Source organism: Halyomorpha halys, unplaced genomic scaffold, assembly GCF_000696795.3.
Source record: "Halyomorpha halys isolate HHAL.00 unplaced genomic scaffold, Hhal_1.1 Scaffold474.1, whole genome shotgun sequence".
NCBI lineage: Eukaryota > Metazoa > Arthropoda > Insecta > Hemiptera > Pentatomidae > Halyomorpha > Halyomorpha halys.
This window is the reverse complement of record NW_027108830.1, coordinates 963327-983888: the sequence shown is the minus strand read 5'-3', so window position 1 is coordinate 983888 and position 20562 is coordinate 963327. Positions and strand designations below refer to the sequence as shown.

Sequence of the window (20562 nt, the reverse complement as noted above, 5' to 3'; positions counted from 1 at the left end):
GCTTTATTACGGCGAACGAAAAATGTACATGCAGATTTCTATGCTTGCTGAAATAAAAACTTCTAAACTATGTCCCATAGAAACGACTGCCATCTTCATCCACATTACAACCTATATCGTTTTGACGGTGAAGGTCAACAAATTCTTTTTTAAAAAATGTGCACTGTATTTTCAGTAATATTAATATAATAAAGATTTTTTTTTAGTTTAGTTTATTAAACAATTTAATTATCTATCAAACTAACATCTTTCATTTAAAGGAAACATCAGTTTCATATGGAACTTATTGAATTAATATTGTTTATCTTTCTAATATAACCTGATAAAATACAGCACATAATTTTTGTTTTGGATTTTGCCTACAAGACGATATGAAATGTGGTATGAGTAGACACACCAATTATTTAATTAACAAACAGTTCCACAGCACATGATTCAGAAATCATATTTTTCCAACTATGGTAATCGTCATGTTTCAAATGTTCCAGCATAATTGTGATACAAATTTACTAGAAAGTTTCCGCTAGAAATAACCGTTTCGCAAATATACATACAAAGCTGATAAAAATGCATAAAATTTGCCCTAAATCTAAAAATTTACCTCCATCTACATCATTAACTATTCGAGATACGAAATATACTATAGGTAGTTAAAAAATATGCTATATAAGTTGCATATCTTTTTTACATTGGTATATATTTTGTTTGGTAATTAAGTCTTTGTACACTAAGTGTTGAAAATAACATGTGAATAACGTAGTCGAATACACAATATTTTTTATGTATTTGATACATGATTTGGTTCTGCTTTTTACAAAACAATTATTACCTTTGTTCCTCCTGAATCAAAGTTGTCTTTCTTTCTTTTTTTTCAGAAGATAGTAACGTGCCACAAACCCCTTCTTCTTCTTCTTCCTCTTTTTCCTTATGTGCCTTTCATCGTGGAGGATCCTTCATCCAATTTGACTACATATCTCGGTCCTTCCTAGTCATTGGATGTGTCACAAACACCTTATTATGATATTATATATTATCACCTTATAGTGATAAAAATGTGAATTATTTCTCCCTCTATGGTCAGATTCTCCACTCAAGTTGTTTGCGGCTTTAGTGCACTCGCTCAGCCTCCACTGGCTCATTACCAGTGATGCGGCGAGAGGGATGCGCTGGGATCTCTTGAGCTCTGCTCTACCCCTCACACGTGGGGGATAGAGTGGGCTCAGGGATCCTCAGGTCGATTGTGTAAATATTGTATATATTATTTTATCATTATGTTATTTTATTTATTTATTTTTCATACAGATAGTTTGATTATGTTCATCTTGTCTATTCTTTTGTTTGTATATATTTTAAGAGTTTTTTTTTATTATTTTTTTTTTTATTAAAATTTTTTATTTTTTTATTTTAGTATGTATCAGATCATTCATCACTATTACCTATTGCTCACAACTGTGTGGCAGATTGTAATAACTATCAATAAATAAATCTATCATTAAATAAATATCGTCATTATTGATCCAGAGCGAGAGAAAAACCAAAAAATTAGCCAGAAAACCAAGCATAAGATAAATTAGCCTGAAGCAATTAAATACTTTATTTTATAAACCATCATCAGAAATCAATTCAAGAAAATTCATTTGAGCAATAATTCAGTACATACCCGAATTGATAAAATGGCTGAAGGCTCTGAAAATTCATTGAGTAATAATCTCAGACGATTTAATTTCTCGGTCAACTAACAATCACTCATCAGAATAAAGTAGTAATCTGGTCATAAGAATAATTCTATGTTATGGCTTGGTAATATACTATTAGCATAATGAAATTTAATTCATCTGTCTTATAATTCACGTTATATTATTTTCGGCTTCAAACTAAATGACTTATCATAAACAGAATCCAGATTTATACGTAATAAAAAGTCTAAAATAAGTAACAGAATAACGTAATTGTTTCCAAATTGATTTAGGACTAAAATCAACTTTTTTTTTTTAATTACTTAAACATAATAAATGAAAAGTTGCTAAGAGCTCTTATAAAGAGGGATAGTTATTCTTTATAAAACTACTCAATTAGCCTTCTTCTGAAGCCTCATTCAGCAATCACTTTTGATATGTGATCAATTATTTGATGCAATCCTGTTTTTTAATTACGTGAATATTTTGAGATGGTTATGCAACGTGTACCTTTGCATAAGACACACTTCCCTGGTGTCTCCTTATCGTGTTTTATAAGTATTGTTACTAAGCACAAACCACAACTAATCACCTTAGATTTATGATAAGATGCTTTTCACATTGACCATCAAATAATTGAAAAACACAATTGAGATTGCTTTGAGCACCATTGACAAAATTATTGTCTGGTAACCAAAACCGCCTCAGCTTAAACAAGAGACAAATAGACTCTTCAAAGGATGTTGGCATTAAAATTCCGAAAGGAGATGAAATAAAAATAAGCATAACTATACGCAACAAAAATAACAATACTTTCTAACCAAAACATAATATTATAACCACAATCTTTTATTGAAGAGTTTCCAGTAAAAAAATTAATAAAGCTTTTTAAACGCTGCTGTCGAGACTATCCTTCCAGCAAGAGCTCCTTTCACTTATGTATGGAAAATATATTAATTATTGCGATCGTACAAAATTTTAAATTCGAGTTTTCGACGGAAATACCTTTTGAGTTCCAGTGAGTTCAACTAACTTAAGTCTCGCAAAATGGCCTGTGCCTGTGTGTGAACAGGCTCCAAAAAGAAAAGTCGTACGGAACTTGAATTACATATTTATGGCAAGGTATATGGTCTGGGATGTGACAGCAAATTTTCCATTAAAATCGACCACTTGGGCTCTGTTTCATAATAAATTACAAACTAATACTATTAGTATTGTTGATTTATCTCAATTCAATTACACATACTTGTACAATAGTAACTTGCACTTTAGTATTTGACAGCAAATTTTCCATTAAAATTAACCACTTGGCCCCTGTTTCATAATAAATTACAAACTAATACTATTAGTATTGTAGATTTATCTCAATTCAATTACACAGAATTGTACAATAGTAACTTGTACTTTAGTATTTTTTAATTCCTGTAATATCACTAATAGTCATCCCTATCATGAAAAAAAAAGTATCAGTATTATTACAACACTAGTTTCTACACTTGTACTATAAACTAATACCATTAGCTTTCATGATGAAACAGGGCCCTTGAAGTGCCTCTGTATAATATAGATTTTTCACTTTTTTTTTCGATTTTCACGAAAGGGGCTGTTAAGGCTTAGATTAAATTCGGGATTTTAATGTATTATCAAATGGTCTTTAACATCAGGAAGGTCATATTCTCATTGAATAGTTTGACAGGAATTAAACGAATTAAAAAAAAAAAGTACGCTCGGTTTATTTTATTGACAAAAAAAAACAATTCTCATTGTTAGCAATAATGTTTTTCATGCCGTTATTCAATTTCAGGCGCTTTGTAAATATTGCTCCATTTAACTATCTTAAAGTCTTAGCGGGGCGGGTCCGGCGAGGAAGGATTGCCTTTTTTGATGATATGATCTCTTGTGAGATTGTGACATGTCGTACATCGACCAACCTACTCGCTATAATTGTCTGTTTGAAAAGTCAGATAAGTAAGTCTACCATGGAAGACGGGAGTGAAGGGTTTCATGCCGTTTTTCAATTTCAGGCGCTTTTTAAATATCTTAAAGTATCCTCTTCCCATTTTAAGCTAATAAATACAAACAAATTGTTAAAGAATAACTAAGGAAAAATAGGGACATCCGATTCGAACAAGAAATGCCGAAACCATCAGATGTTACCCTATTACATCATGTTTTCATGAAATAAAATTTGTATTTCTTATTCCCACTTTGGACTAGCTATAAAGATAGGTCAAGTCGTAACATCATCAATATGCAAAGATGTTATTTCATGGATAAAAGAAATTGGATGGCAAGAGTGGCAAGATGAATGGTTCACCATGAGAGAAAATAAGTTAAGAATGGTCCAACAGACAGTGAAACATCCAACCAGAAACTTGAATCTGCTACAGAGAGAAGATGTGGTACTAACCCGTCTTCGAATAGGCCATACTCGACTCACCCACGGTCATCTCATGAAAAAAGAAAATGCACCGATGTGTCGCTACTGCGGAAACGTTCTCTCCGTTAGGCACATTCTCACTGAATGTATTGCTCACGAACCACACCGGTTCTCTTCAGATTTACAGGAGATGTTGAGAGAAGATCCCACTACAATAAAAAAACTTTTTCACTTTCTAAAAATCATTAATATTTATGATCACATATAGTCTAACTGTCCAGCATGGATAAGTGGATGCAAAATTCATTATAGCAATTAATAACTACCTCAAATCGAATTGCAGCTTTGTAAAATGTAAATCATAATATGTAATTTTAATTGTAAATATGTAATTGTAAATTTGTAACTTTCCCACTCTGTAACTTTGTTAATATGTCAGTGGCCGTAATGATCGAAACACTTAAATAAATTCCCACTTCGGGAAACCTAAAAATTTGAATTTCGACAGCATAACTATGTTATATGTTGTAATATTCATAAATGTATTATTTGAATCAATAAATCTTCTTGTCCACAAAAAGCTAAAGTCTTTTTCGTAGCATATCTCGATGGTCTAATAGCCCAAAGAGATGAAGCACGAAATTGACAAACCAAAGTGCGTATATTCCCTCCCCCCCCCAAAGGGATTCTCCTCCTTGAGAGATAATATACATTAGTGGATCAATACATTCTAGTAATATTTTTGAAAATGTATATGGGGCTTTTATATCACTCAGAAATCTCTGGGTCTTTCCTCCTTCCTTACCCTTTATCCTTTTGTCTGGGTCTATGAAAATTACCTGTAAGACTTGCTACACTTAAGCGCATTTCTTACGGAGTAGAGCCTCCATCCTACGAGGACCTACAGTGAATACCTGTCTCCTACACGACCGTAAGCGCAATATTTCAAAATACAGCCGCCCCTACAATTCAAAGGAGTCTCACTATTGCATCATTATTTTGATGATTGAAAAACTAGGAAATTTGAATATTATGTAAGTACAGTAAATTGATTTCATTAAAATAATTGGTTACATCATACTCAAACTACACCATTATGCAGCATATTACAAACAAATCCTGCATAGTTTACCTTCACAAAACATAATTTGCTTCTTGACTAATACGCTTGTTAAAATGGAGTCATAAAGCCTTCAATAAATGATTGGACGATAATTGAGGAAAGCTTAGTGTAAAGTTGTTATGAAAACTATCACGGACGCAAGATTTTTATTACATGTATACTATACGCTACTATTGGTCGTAGTGTAATGTTATAAAACATAAAACCTACAGCCTTGCCCACTAATGTCGAACTGGAAGTTCCTCAAATTAGCGCGTTCTAACATACTATCGGAGGCCGTGGATGACCGAGCGTGTTGAACCTCTAAGCTTATTAGTGTCAGAAGAGGTGCTAGTTCAAATCCGGCCCAGGTGGGTCGACTTTTATTTCGTGGCAGATCCTCCGAATAAATCTCGGTTGCCCCACTCTAGAGTTGGTTGATAAGTTATTGAAAGGCCTTCTTTCCTGCCTTAAGTTGAAGAAAAAAATGACAATAAACCCCAAATTATAAAAAAATATCTTCGTATATTTTCTGAAAGTACACCGGTAGATTTAATTATTGTTAAACTTTTCAGAAACCATGAAGGCTTTCTTAAAATTAAAGAATATTTTATTAGTTTTCATAGTTATACGGAGACACATCACTCTTGGTAATCAACTACTTTCCTTTAATAATGAAAAATGGCTGACGCCCTATATAATAATGTAATTTAGTTTATAAATTCATTCAACACATAACTTCAGAAACACATTTATGTAGAGATATCAGAAATTAAATAGAGCACCATAATTTGAAAAATCATTTTATAGAGTGCATGACATCACTAGTTTTAAGTAAAATGCCGTTGATGTATACGAGTCCAACTTAATCATCATTTTGATGATCGTAAAAACTAGGAAATTTACATATGATATATGATAAAATAATTCCATTAAAGTAATTTGTTACATCAAACTCAAAAATTGTTAGTTTACTTGTAATCAATTACTTCTTATACTTAAATTCTATGTAATCAAAAATTTTAAGTAATGTAATCAATTATTTTTGTATTAATACACAATTGAATAAGTCATTTGAGAAACATCAACTCCAAAAAAAGTACACCTTCAGTAAACTATAAAAAACTGTCTTAAGACATTACCATCAATTGTATTCATACTTGAATTGAATTTTAGAGAGAAATCAAAATTCATGGTTATAGAGAAAAATAAATTTGTTTACTCACTTTACCATGTTAAAAAGGAACTAAAAACTTCATTGGAGACAAGTTGTTTCTCAAATGGCTGGAGTAATTTGCAGTTAATGTGAAAAGACTTATATTAACGACTACTTTTGTATGAGGAAAACCGATTTATTGAAAAAAAATTTCTCTTTTATCTCATGTAAAAATTGAGTTTTAACACTTCTAACAATTACCCTGTAACAACACATCACACGGAGACACATCAAATCCTTTGACAGTCGCCCTGCTTCCTTCAATCCAGTTTTCCGAACTATCACCCCAACCCTCTTCCTGCGAGGTGGCAGGGCAGGAAAGGCTCAAAAAACCCGATCAACATTACCCTACAACTCCTTTCTTCTCTTGCACCCCCATCCCCCTCCCCTACTATTTTTTCGACTTCTGACTGTTTTTTATTATTTACTGTTGTTAATTGTTTTATTTTTCTATTTTCTATGTACAACGATCACGAGGAGGTCCTTCACCTCCAAACTTTTATAATCGATTCCACATGGACACACTAGAACACCAGATAAGTATTTCAATGTACACCTTCAAGTACCAATGGTAGAAAAAGGTAGTAACCAATACGAATTATGTAACCCCACACGTAATGCAACCTACTAATTTCATGTTTTTTCTGTTTTAGAGGGATCAGGAAAATATATATATATATCCTCTCCCCCCCCTTTCCTGCGAGTTGGCAGGGCTGGAAAGGCTCCAAAAACCCTATAAACATCACCCTTTAACTCCTTTCTTTTCTTGCACCCTCACCACTCTCCTACTATTTTTTCGACTTCTGACTGTTTTTTATTATTTACTTTTATCTTTCGGCTATAACTATTAACCGTTTTATTTTCTATACTCTGTTTAATCAATATAAGGAGGACCCTCACTTCCAAATATTTCTAGTAGAATTCATATGGAACGGACAGATCAAACATCAAATAATTATTTCACCGGTGTACTTGAAGGTATAGTACCACTGGTTGAAAAAGGTAATATCGAATCTGAATTAGGTAACCATGCGTAATGCAATCTATTAATTTAATGTTTTTTTGTTTTAGAGAGATCCGAAAAAATAAAAAATTGACTGTGCACTACTTTTTACATTTTCACCATCATTGTATTTTTTAACATTGTTATTATTTTTTATAGTGACGGGTTCCTCAGGGATCTCCAAACTTTTTAGATTATAGGAGACCACTGATGACGTTCACCTCCAACTATGCTGCATTTGATACGAAAAAACAACCAATTTTAATCCTTCAAATAATCATCTCGCGGGGGCCACTCACCTCCAGATATTATAGCAGAGTTTCAACAGAACAAGCATTTCAATACAAATCCTACTCCTGCGCATAATTCATTTACTCATTCCTTTATATTTCTGTTTTAGAGGGATCAGAAAAAAAAAATTAAATCCACCTTACGGATCTGCCTCAACTCCGTAGGTAGAGAGTAATAATATACAATAGATATTCTAACACTAGTTTGCCTCCTTCCAAAACCCTCTGTCCTTTCCCAAGGATCTACAGGAAATACCTGTAGAACTGGCAACCCTCTCGACTATAAGAAAATACTTAAGAGGAGCGAGAACCAAACATTTTTCTCTGCAGTCCCATCCTTTATGGAGTAAAATAATTTCACTGCACCCTTATTAGGCTACAATAATTTTACAACACCCTTGTCGAGCCAAAAAACAAATATCGCTACAATTATCATTATGATATGCGTTTGGATATGTAGAAAAAACAGTGTTAAATCAACGCTGGAATGTACTGTATATTTGATTTTTTTTTAATAATATTTTGTGACTGTGGTATTCGCTTGCGGCATCCCCGGCTTACGCTTCGAGTACCACAGTGTGCCGCCACTTTAGGAACCGCTGTCTTCCAGAAAGTATTATTCGTTCCTGTACGGACCATCCCCTACACGACCGTATGCGAATAACTTACAAAGTGGATCTTCCATCCTCTGAGGTTTAGGTCTTACCTATTAAATATGCATTGTCAAATCCTTACGACGTAGAGTCCCTCCACTCTTTAATCGGTGCTGGGACTACTACATACAGTACCTCGACACACCAAACAAGTCTGTACAAAGGTGTTTCAAAACTAGCACTCAACTATTATCAAATGAAATTTATTAATTAACAGAATTAGTTATAAAACTAACCTTGTGATTCCTCATAAATGTTCAGAGTTCAAAAGGAAATTGACAGTTCCAGATATTGTCTTTGGAGAGTCACAAAAAAATATATATATATATTACTATAATGGCTAATATTGGCTCTATATGAGAATCTATATTTGGTTTGACTTTCTAACGTTTTGCAGATGATGCGAACGAAGATCCCACTGTTTCCACTGTTGGAATCCAAACCACATTCAACGATGACTGTCTAGAAAAAAATGAAAATTAAGAAATTTGTCTAGGATCAAAAAGGATTAGAATCTGAAGATTTTAGTCAGACGCTGAGAACCTATTCCAAACCTCGAAAACTGTGGTATAACATTGTACCCAAAGAATTACTAAGATTTAAAACTAATATAAATGTATTTTAGCTTAGAAAATTGAGATTTATCGATATAATGTTATGTCTGAATTTAAAAGAAAACCATTGTCGTTAGACATCAACATTCGCAAAAATTGATTGAACTTTAAAATCCAAAAGAGTAGCAAAAAATAACAAAAAAAAAATCAGTAACGAATTGAAGCATCCTAATTTTTGTTAGAATATTTCCGGAATGTTATTCCAACCATTGAAATTCTTGTGCAATTTTCATTCTAATACTGAATTTGAAGGGATATTTTAGATAGCCCCCCTCTCACCAAAAATATTATAGCAATGTGCCAGTCACTCAGTCTACTAAAAAATTTGGTCTTTAAATTCTGTTTTTGTTGAAAATTTGTACCATTTCCTCATGATATTGACGGATTACCTAACTATCTGTTTCGTTCGTCTTGTTCCACTGATTCCTATGAAAATGATAAATTAAAAATAAATCTTTTATTTTCCAATTGGCTAAAGTTGTTAAATCATTATTTGTACCCAGTAGTGAATAATTTCACCTATCTTATCAGTACTTCATTAGGTTGTAAAAACGATACAAGCGCCACTAGCGATCAAATAAATGAAGCACTTATCTAGCGCAACGACAGTCGGTGGGCAACCATCAAGTTTGACGTATCTGTGATTATAGTGTTGTTTTTTTTTCAACTTTAATTAACGTTCCCTAAATATGAGCAGGTTTTCCAAAGTAGGAACACTTCCACCGATTGAAGTATTCGCTCTTAACAAAGCGTATCTAGACGATCCAAACCCCCAAAAAGTTAATCTGGGAGTAGGAGGTATCAATCTAATGTTATTTTGGAGTGACATTAACTTCATTTTATCATTTTCTGATCGTTAGAATTTAGCTTACAGAACCGAATATGGAAAGCCTTGGGTTCTGCCCGTTGTTAGAAAAATTGAACAAATGATGGCAAATGATGAAGGCTTAAATCATGAATATTTACCTATAATGGGCTTAGATTCATTTTGTCTGGCTGCTACAAAGCTGGTTTTACATTATGACAACCCTCTTGTGTTGAGTGGATTGGTAAATAATATCATAATATTAAGACATCTATAAAAAGAATCAGTTTGGACAGTCTGTGTTGTATATTCTCATTTTAGGCATTTGGAGTTCAGTGTTTATCAGGTACGGGTGCATTGAGAATCGCCGCTGAATTTTTGTGTAGACAGCTAGGATACACTTATGTTTATTCTTCAGAACCAACCTGGGGTATATTCTTTATTAATTTAATCAATCATTTGGTGGTAATGTTCTTCCTGTGGAATTAATTTATTTTTATTTTTTCAGAAAATCATCACCTTATATTCAAAATGTCAGGATTCCCAAACACAAGAACGTATCGGTATTGGGATAAAGTAAATAGATGTCTAGATTTAGAGGGTAATTTAATTATTACATTTTTGTCTTATAGATAATATCCATGTTCAAATAAATTATTTATTTATTCAAACAAGTTGACTATTTCTTTAATTTATTAACGGTAGGTATGCTTGAGGATTTAAATAATGCCCCTCAAAATAGTGTCATTATTCTTCATGGTTGTGCTCATAATCCAACGGGTGTGGACCCCACTCAGGAGCAATGGAAAAAAATAGCTGAAGTTGTAAAGGTATATTTCACTTAATAAATTTAATATATTATTTTTATGTTTCAAATCAGAATTTTCTAATTCAATGTTACACTATCATGATTGATGTGGGTAATTCTTAAATTTTGGTGCTATTTAAGTTTTAGAACTTTTTAAGAATGATCGACCATCTGATTGTAAATGATTTTATTTTTCTGTTATTATCCTACTTAAGGCCATTTCCTTCTCATTTTAAGCTCCTAATCATTAATTTTTATCTATTTATAAGATTTATATAATGCTCATTTTGGCATTAACTAGCCCTGTCATAAAACTGAGAACGAGATTTCTAAAGTCTATGATGAGTTTTTTTTTTTATTGATCCTTAAAAAAGTGGCCTTAATCTTTTCAGCACTATTACATGTATTGGTATAAAACATAATTTGAATTTTAGATCAATCACAATTCATACCCTCACAAAGGAATGTTTCACACTGAAAGACAATCAGGACAAACTAGAAGTAGGCTGAAAACAAGTGGTATCCTTTGTTCCCTTATTTCCAAGATGTGAAAGAGAATGAAAAATGTTTGAGATTTTTTATTGTTGATTACTCCATAGTACTCATTAGAATCAATACCTATAAGACTTAAATTTTGTATATTATATAGTTTCGTAGCATTAGAGGACCTTTTTAAGTACATGCTCATCTTTGTTATTTTGTGAAGCTTCTCTTGAGTGTAAAGATGAAAAATCGTTATATACAGGTTACTACCCTATTCTAACCATGGTGGAAGATGGGGTAAAGTTTTTATTATGTGGGACCGCCACAAGAAATAAAAGTTTATCCCCCTCTCCCCACAGACCGGATTTGAATTCCCAATCAAAGTGCTTTAACTCCCTCGGCTACGAATGGCACTTAGGAATGATCTCTACTAAATAAATTTTTTTTATTAGTATTAATACAGTAATTACATGCTTCATTTCGTTTTATCACTCCTTAGTCGTATGTGCTGCTCCCTAGAATAAGACATTTTTTAAAAAATCATCACTAAAACTATAATATTAAGTCTGTGCCTGCTGCAGGACATTATCAAGGAGCATTCCCTTAAGATAAAAAAAGTTCACATTTTTTCACGATAGAGTTTAATTTTTTTAAAACATTATAGAGCAGAATAGCACCAAGTTTGGAGAATGACCTATATCTCATTGTAACAGGTAGCTGCTAAGTGATAAACAAAACTTTCATGAGTACTTAGTTATTTGTATCCTTTTACAATTTATGATATATTATTAAAATACTTGTTAGATTTTCCTGTAAACAGCTATTTTATTATTAATTTTCATTGCTACATTACGTTCACAAATAATTGTACATTGTAACATGTATTTTTATGCACAAAAATGTATTTGTGATAGTGGGTCCCTAAGTGTTAATCACAGTTTAAATATTAATATTTGTAGAAATAAATGGACAATGAGCAATGTCTAGAACTGCATTTAGCATGGGGATAATATAGGAACCCCATATTAAGAAAAACAAGCATCCTTAAATCTGAGACTGAAACCGATATCTTACATACACCTACTAAAACCTTATAGGTAATGTAATGGACTTGCATTAGAAATATACTGTGTTAAAAAAGCACATGCAAAACAAATTTTCAATCCAAGACAATATGACTAATAGCATGACAACATGGTAATTCAACAACAAAACTTTACACTATAAATAACATGTACCCAACTGTTAATGAACCCATACAGATAATGACCTCGTCTTTGATGCCAGATAGTACCAGGAGGAGACTGGAAAGGCCCTGAGTGATGAGTATGGATTCTACTAACATAATCACTAGTAGACAGAAAAGGGGTGTCACATGGTTTCAGTCTCTTCTCTTCTACCTATTATTATTATTACACTAAAGGGATGACAAACCCTTCCTCACCTCGACCCATTTGAATCTTTAGTGAGTTTTTCCCTAACTTGTCTAGAGATCCCATAGGAATGTGATGCTTTTAATAAAGCCCATTAGGTCATTTAGGTTAGTTCTAGTGATGTCTTCAGGTTTAATTATCGCCTGATTCAGTTATTGTAATCTGTAATAGGTGTGAAGGGATTCACATTCACATAGAAAATGCTCAACCTTTTCTTCATCTTCTAAGCACTATGAACATGTGGAATCTTCCAGTATCTTGAGATGATAATATGATGGAGCATGACCCATGAGGAAACCTTTTATTGTTCTTAGCTCTTAACTAATGTTGTTTCTCAGCCCTTTCTGGTTTGGGGATATTCATCAGTGTAGATTCCGCTGTGTTTAGTTTTAGCAGGGTCACCTCTAGCAGGATGCAGCTCTCAACCACGCGCAGGTGATTTTAGCATCCTTAAGACTTCTGCTAATGCTTCATGGGTCTCTCAGGTGCTACCTCATAACTTCCTTTCCTCAACCCCTTTATTCCACATAAATTAATTGATCACATAAATTAATTGATCTCATAAATATCTCCATGATGTTATGATCACAAAACATATATTGGGTCTTTTTATATGAAATGTCCGTTTTTATTATTTCAAAAGTTCTAAGTGGGGTTAGTGGAATTGTGTTGTTTACTACGTTTATGTTTACAGTTTATAATGAGCTGTTATTAATTCTCTCATTTTGATAATATTTACTATCATTCCAATTGATTGCACATAGTTTATTATGCCATTAAATATGACCATGGATGCACACAATTTTCCCGTAATTTTTTTTATGAGTTTAAACTTGGACACTCGACAGCCCAAGTTGCAAGAAGCAATAGCATGGCATTCAGGGAAGGGCGTTGTAATGAACCAGTGGTTTAAAAAAATGTTGGCTGGTGACACAGATTTGGATAACTGTCCCAGAAGAAGACCTCTACCAGCCATTGACATTGATTAACTGAAGCTTACTGGGGAAGAAAACCCTTCAAGACACAGTTAAAGAACTTGCAGCACAACTGAATACAACTGTATCGACACTTAAAGACCATTAGTAAAGTAAAAAAGATTACCTCATGAACTTAATGAGTGGCAGCAGCTGAGCTTACTAGGAAAAATAAAAGCCTTTTCTCAAAAGGATAATCACATGTGATGAAAAGTATATATATGATAACAGGCATCAGTCAGATCAGTGGTTGAATATCATCGAAAAACCGTGACACATGCCTATACCAAATTGTATCCAAAGAAATGATTGGTTTCTATGTGGTGGTCAATGACAGGAATAATTCATATGTATGATAATATGTTGGTGGAAATGTATAGAAAATGAGGGTATTTTGAATACAAATGTTTTGGATTTCATAAAGTCCTTTTACTAAATAACCTTTCTTGTGAAAACTGACATTTGATATTAAACGACTCAGTGGTATAGAAGGAAAAATAACGCAGCAGCTTTTGTTTCCTGAATGTCTCAACCCAGTCAGGCTTCTCCCCATTCTTTTGTACCCCAGCCACCTGGTTCTTGAAACACAATTTTATAAATTGTATTACTTTACTTGTTATATATTGTTTATCTGTCCATAATGCTTATTTTCGTTAGATCTAGTTAAAACCCGTAGCATGTTTTTCGTCTTGAATTTAATTTTGTAGCATAAAGATGAAAAATCGGCATTAGGTCAAAATCATGAGTAGATTTCACACCATCTATTATAATTGATAAATAAATACATATAGATTATCAAAGAAGAAATTACATATTTAAAAAGAAAAAAAAGTTCAAGGGATCCACCGCAGCACAAGTTGTTGTTCACTCACTCACTTGATTTCAGTTTTTAATCTTGCATGAAATAGAAGTTAATCTGCTGACATATTGCTATTTTTTACAGAAAAAATCTTTGTTCCCACTGTTTGATATTGCGTATCAAGGTTTTGCATCAGGTGATCCGGATAAAGATGCTTGGGCTGTAAGGTACTTTGCTGCAGCCGGGTTCGAACTTCTCGTTGCTCAATCGTTTGCAAAAAATTTTGGATTATACAGTAATAATTTTTTTGTCATTATTATTATTAATATTATATTAATAATTATTTTTTATCTTTAAGTCTATTTGCCTATCAGTTTAAAAATTGAAATATATTTATTCTTATATACCTTAATTCAATTCATACTACTTAAGTGTGTTCTTTAACATCGTTATTAATTTTCATAGTAAAGGGTTCCTCATGGATCTCCAAACTTTTTAGATTTATAAGAGGCCACTGATGACGTTCCACTTCAACTATTCCACACCAAATAAAATACTATGTATATTGAAGAACCAAAAAAAAAAATTGTCTTTGTGATACTTCTTAGTCTTCACATTTTCTTTACCATGACAGTGAAGAATCAAAAGTGTTCATTAACATTTCTTTGGTGGAAGGAAGTTTTTTTAGGAAGGGGTAAAGGGGATAAATGTGTTGTTTTTGTTTTCAAATTTACTGAAATATTAGTTTTGGTAACACTGGCACATATTTTTTGAGTTTTTTAATACTGAATTTGATGAAAAGAAAAGCAAGGCAAAATGCCGTTGGAGTGGAAAGGATTATCAGTGGCCTGCTTAAGAGGTCTACACTGATTCCTTCATAAAGTTCCAAGGGCTAAGACCAAGTAAGCTCAACATACTAGGTCATTAATTACAGTTACATTGTTCAGTTTTATTAATTATTTCAGTTATTGTGTTCCTTTATTCATTGTTAAATAATAAAATCTGATGCTTATTTGGTATGATTTACTAGCATACTGTAATTATGGGTTATAAAAACACTTATATTTTATCATTAATTGTATTTGATTGAATTGGTTACCAAAATTTTGTTATGTCCAAGGGATCTCTGAAAGAAATTAATTGTACAACAGATACATAAGAACTTTGTATTTTTAATTTCACTTTTGTTTACATAAAATATATAGTTAGGGTAAATCTTTCAATTGTAAAAAATTTTGAATTCCTGTTTTCCATGGAAATTCATGTTTTGAGGTCCCTTGAGTCCAAATAACCATGTCTCGCTAAATGATAATTTTCAAAAAATCTTCCCCTCACAACCTTTAATTTTGTCTTTTCCCAAAAAATAGCCATTTCTCATTGTTAGCTTTAATTAATATATTAATTTCACTTACCCTATATTTATGAGCATTTCAGTTGACAAGATAATTAAATCCGTCAAATCATTCTTATTAGTATTTTCAATATTGATTCAATAACACTTTAGCATTGAATGAATGGTTAAGAATAAAATCTATATTATATTATACTGTTTTATTTTTGTATTTCTGCCACACTTTTGCAAAAAGAAAAATTTTAAAATTTTGCAGTAAGAAATATTATTAGATGTACATTTCTAGAAAATGTTGTGAATGTGTCAACTGAAAGGCTCATTTGGAAAATTAGTGCGAGAAAGTATTGCTACAGTGATTAATATAAAAATATCTTTTCTGAAACAAGTGAAGAATAATTTAAAATCAAAGTAGGATGGTAAGTGAAAGTTGTATGATGCGAACAGATTTCACTTACGAGGTTTTTTAAATCAAGAAGAATTTAGGCTGATAATATATTGTGACCTGTCATGAAATATTTACTATTAGCAATAGATGTATAAGTAGTTACTTCTTTCAATGTACTTTTTGTTACAATTAATAAGGTAATATTCGGATTCTTTTTCCTAGATGAAAGAGTTGGAAATCTTGTCTTCGTTGTTAACTCTCAAGAATCTATAGCACCGATTAGATCTCAAGTGACTGTCATTATCCGAGCCATGTACTCCAACCCTCCCAACCATGGAGCTAGAATAGTTGCCAATATACTGAATAATGCAGATCTTACTGTCGAGTGGTTAGAATTTTATTTATTTTATTTACTTGGTATTATAAATGCTATATTATTAACTCAACTGTTGTAATTTAGATGAAGGAGTGAGAAGCGTAGGTTTCAAGTGGCAATTTTGCAAACAAGAAGCTTCTTGAAACTGAACAAAATTTATGCTTCATTGTTGACAATTGTCTAATTAAATAATAATTATTGATCCTTTCACAATATTTTTATTACTAAAGTGTTCATTTGATTTCACCCACTCAAATATTCTAAAACTTATAAACTGTTTTTCTCCTCAGTGTATTTTGTATTTGTGTATGTCTTAAGTCTCCGAAGTTATAATACAATTTTTATGTGGGTTATGAAAAGTTTGAATTATGTTAGAAACATTTAGCTGATACAGTAAAATGAAAATAGAACACAACTTAATAAAAAATGCATTTTTTTTACATAAAAATAATTAGACTTTTGGGTCACTTATTTTTTATTTATTAGTTTCAATTTCTCATGAAATCTTCAGTATGAGTTAATTAATATTTCTTTTAGTATTTAAATTATATTTTCAAAAAAATATTTGTTATAACTTATGCTGATGTTGGAAACTTCTAAATAATATAATTATTTATTACAGGAAAGAGTGTCTGAAAACTATGGCTAATCGGGTGATAGATATGAGAACCCTTCTTCGTAACAAGCTTGAAAGTTTAGGCACTCCAGGGAAATGGGAACATATAACCAATCAAATTGGAATGTTTTCCTACACCGGCCTTACACGTAAGTCACACTGTGAATTATTTTGTGTTATAGTTAGTAAATAATGACTGAAAGATTAAAATTAGCTCCACAATATTTGTCTCAAGACATACAAGTTAGTACAACAGCCTATTGGATGTTAGTTCAAGTTGAACGAAATGGGAAAGTTTAATTATAAACTATGTTAGTGATGTATATTTAACGCAGTCCTGTCCAAGTATAGAATTGAACTGATGAATATTTTCTTCTGTTTTTGCATTACTTGAAGTCAAAAATATATTCCCCCATCAAGAACCCTCTTCTTTTATTAATGCTTAGATTCGCATCTGAAAAGAAATTCATTAGCACCTTAGTGACGTTGGCCGTGTTCTAAGTGGGTGTTATTATGCAACAAACTCGCTCCATTCCTCTACATTCCCATCCATTAGTTTTAAATTACTCTCTTTATTTTTCTCTCTGAGACAAAAAATTTATAAAAATGATCCCTTTTTGTTTCCAAAACATGGATACTATAATTGTTTTGGCTGAAATGAAGGATTTAAATCTTTTGTCAGATGGGAAACCAGTTTTATGCCTGTCTTTTTGTCTCAATAGTGCAATGAGCTACCACCCTTTTCATTACCAGTCTCAATGGACCTCATAAAATCCTCAACTTCCAATTCAAATCACTTAAGATACTCATGAGCACTAGTGACCCAATTCGTGTTGATCTGCCATTTGTTATGGAACAAATCTTGTAATTGTAATTGTTTGGTGTAGCAAAGATCTTGAAATTTGTGAAAATATTACAACCATTTTATCCAGTATCAAACAGCAGTCATCATGAGCAGTTTCCTCAATTTTTTGCACCAACTATTTGGTCACAATTGAAAGTTTTCCACTCCTTGGCTCTTTATGAATATTAATTCTTCCTTCATTAAACTCACGACACCACTTAAACCGATTATTCGGTTCATACCACCTTTGCCATAAACATCCTTGTATATTGTAAGATTTCTTGTGGTCAGGCACATTTCAGAGAAACAGACACTCAATGAGTTCTAGTACTGCTGTGAGTCTGCAGTGCTCGTTGTGTTTAGGAGACCCCAACTACCCCTAGTTTTGTCATCTTTTGGTGAAAAAATAAACTCTGCACCACAGATCAATAATACTCTTACTTGCTGGATGTACTTAGAGTAACTAAAAATATTTTTAAAAATTTCTTAATTTATTTTTCTTTATGAAATTCAAAGTAGTCTGGGTGCTAAGGTATTTTTGTCCTGAGCCTATATTGAAAAAAAAAAAAAAAAGATACTTGAACAATCATTGAACTATCTTTGACATTTTATGTACTAATATTAAACTCAAGACATTAATGCAAACAATAAATTTCAAGAAATCCCTAAAAGATATTAACATATTATTAATACAAAAATGCCTCTCTGAGAAGTAGGTTAAAGTAGGTATTTATTTATGCCAGTGTTGTATTAATCCCAACCAAGTGCTATCAAAAAGTAATTATAATTTCTTTTAAAATTTTTTGAGGTTTATTTACTTCCATCATTTTCAATAAATTATTATTTATTTACTCATTAACGATTGTACAACGTTTCGGGACCACTGTCCCATATTCATGCACTATAAAAACCTCATGATTTCCCATATGAAATCATGAGGTTTTTATAGTGCATGAATATGGGACAGTGGTCCCGAAACATTGTACAATCGTTAATGAGTAAATAAATAATAATTTATTGAAAATGATGGAAGTAAATAAACCTCAAAAAATTTTAAAAGAATTGACTCACCAGACTTCCTAGAGAGATAATCCGTAATTATAATGTGTATTTTTTTAAACGGCAGAGTTTAGTGATTCAAAATCAATCATCTACAGTAGAATTTTATGGTTTGTTACTTAATATTTCAAAGTTTTCTTGCAATATTAGGGAACCCATCTGCAGCACAATTTGTTTTCCTTTTTCAAATATATAATTTTATAATCCCGCTTTCTGGGAAGTAATTATAGTTTTATGAGAAACCTATGCATTGCCGAATATGATGAAGGACAGCACTTTTCCTTCTTTTAAATGTGAGATGAAGCCAGATGATTTTCTTATCTGGTACAGTGAATTCAGTTGCCATCAAAGCTGTTGATATGCTATTGAACTCCTGTTTCAGGTGATGTCACCTGCAATTTATAGTGTCCTTTCCTGCTATTTAAAGAACCAGAATTTATGGATATTTTTTGTCTACACTGTGATTAGTGATCACATGTCTTATCTTTATCACTATTAGTTACTTTATGGAACAAAAATACCCTGCTTCAGGTTTAAAATGAAAACATTTATCTTTTTTTATCTACCCCCAGGTTTAAAATCAGTCAAAGAGAGTATCAGGTAATGTAATGAGAAGAAGTAAGTTCATTTAATCCAACTGCCACAAAATTAATATTACCTGACCTAGGTAAAAATCAGACATGCTTAGCTACAAACAGGGCATTGTATGAACCTTCGTCATCATAAACTCCTGAACACCATATTACTATTTAATAGCATAAGTTGTTGATATGGATATATTATTTTGTTTTTTTTGTATTATTATTTATAAATATATAATGTACATACTTTTTTTCAGCATCACAAGTAGAAAAATTGATCGTGAACTATCACATTTATCTTTTGAAGTCAGGACGGATAAACATGTGCGGCATAAACACTAGAAATGTAGACTATGTTGCTAAGGCAATCTGCGAGGTTGTTTTAGATGATCTGGATACCAATGAAGTAGACGGACAAAACGCCAAGCTATAAATATCATACAAATGTTATGACTGAAGCTAGTGCCTTTCTGTAAATGAATGAAATTACTGAAAATACTGGATTTTTTTTTTGTTTACTATAATAATAAAATATATCTACTACTTGTAAAAGTCCAGAAAACACAAAGCGATGGGTGACTGATTCCTAATGACTAATACTCCATAAGTGTAACTATTATTAATGATAATTAAACTAGTGTTTTAATTTCAAATATAGCAGATATAGTTATTGTCAATCTAATGGTATAAAAAAAAGAATTAGATGGAGTCCTTTTACCATTCTTTAAAGGATGATGAATTTAATTTTTTATCAAGGTAGTGCAATGTAAGATAACTAAGAAAGGTAGGATGCCAATTATATTAATGAATGAGGGCCTATTGCAGTCCATACAATTGAAAAATTTGTATTATAGCTAAACTTAATTGTCTAAACTTCAAAAAAATGCTATGATAATGCATACTTATAAGTATGTATATCTACTGGCACATATAAGAGTGATTAGAATAAAGCTAAGAGTCAAGTTTTAAATATAAAGTTGTTTATTTTATGTCTATAAAATTGTTAAATATATATAAATATTTATTATATTGATTAAAAAAAAAAAATCAAAGTTTGTTGACTAATATTTTTATTATCTTTATTTCTCTATCAGAGAAGCTATGAATATAGTCA

General features: G+C 31.8%; 1 protein-coding gene across 1 annotated transcript; it reads left to right on the top strand.

Annotated features, from left to right (window-relative positions):
- The first annotated feature begins 9529 nt into the window (after positions 1–9529).
- Positions 9530–19947, top strand: Got1 (Glutamate oxaloacetate transaminase 1). Its single transcript, XM_014424619.2, has 9 exons — positions 9530–9732; positions 9802–9983; positions 10061–10169; positions 10248–10340; positions 10445–10569; positions 14381–14531; positions 16195–16360; positions 16971–17113; positions 19706–19947. The coding sequence occupies exons 1-9, from the start codon at positions 9624–9626 to the stop codon at positions 19879–19881; spliced, it is 1254 nt and encodes a 417-aa protein (XP_014280105.1). The 5' UTR covers positions 9530–9623; the 3' UTR covers positions 19882–19947.
- Positions 19948–20562: the final 615 nt, after the last annotated feature.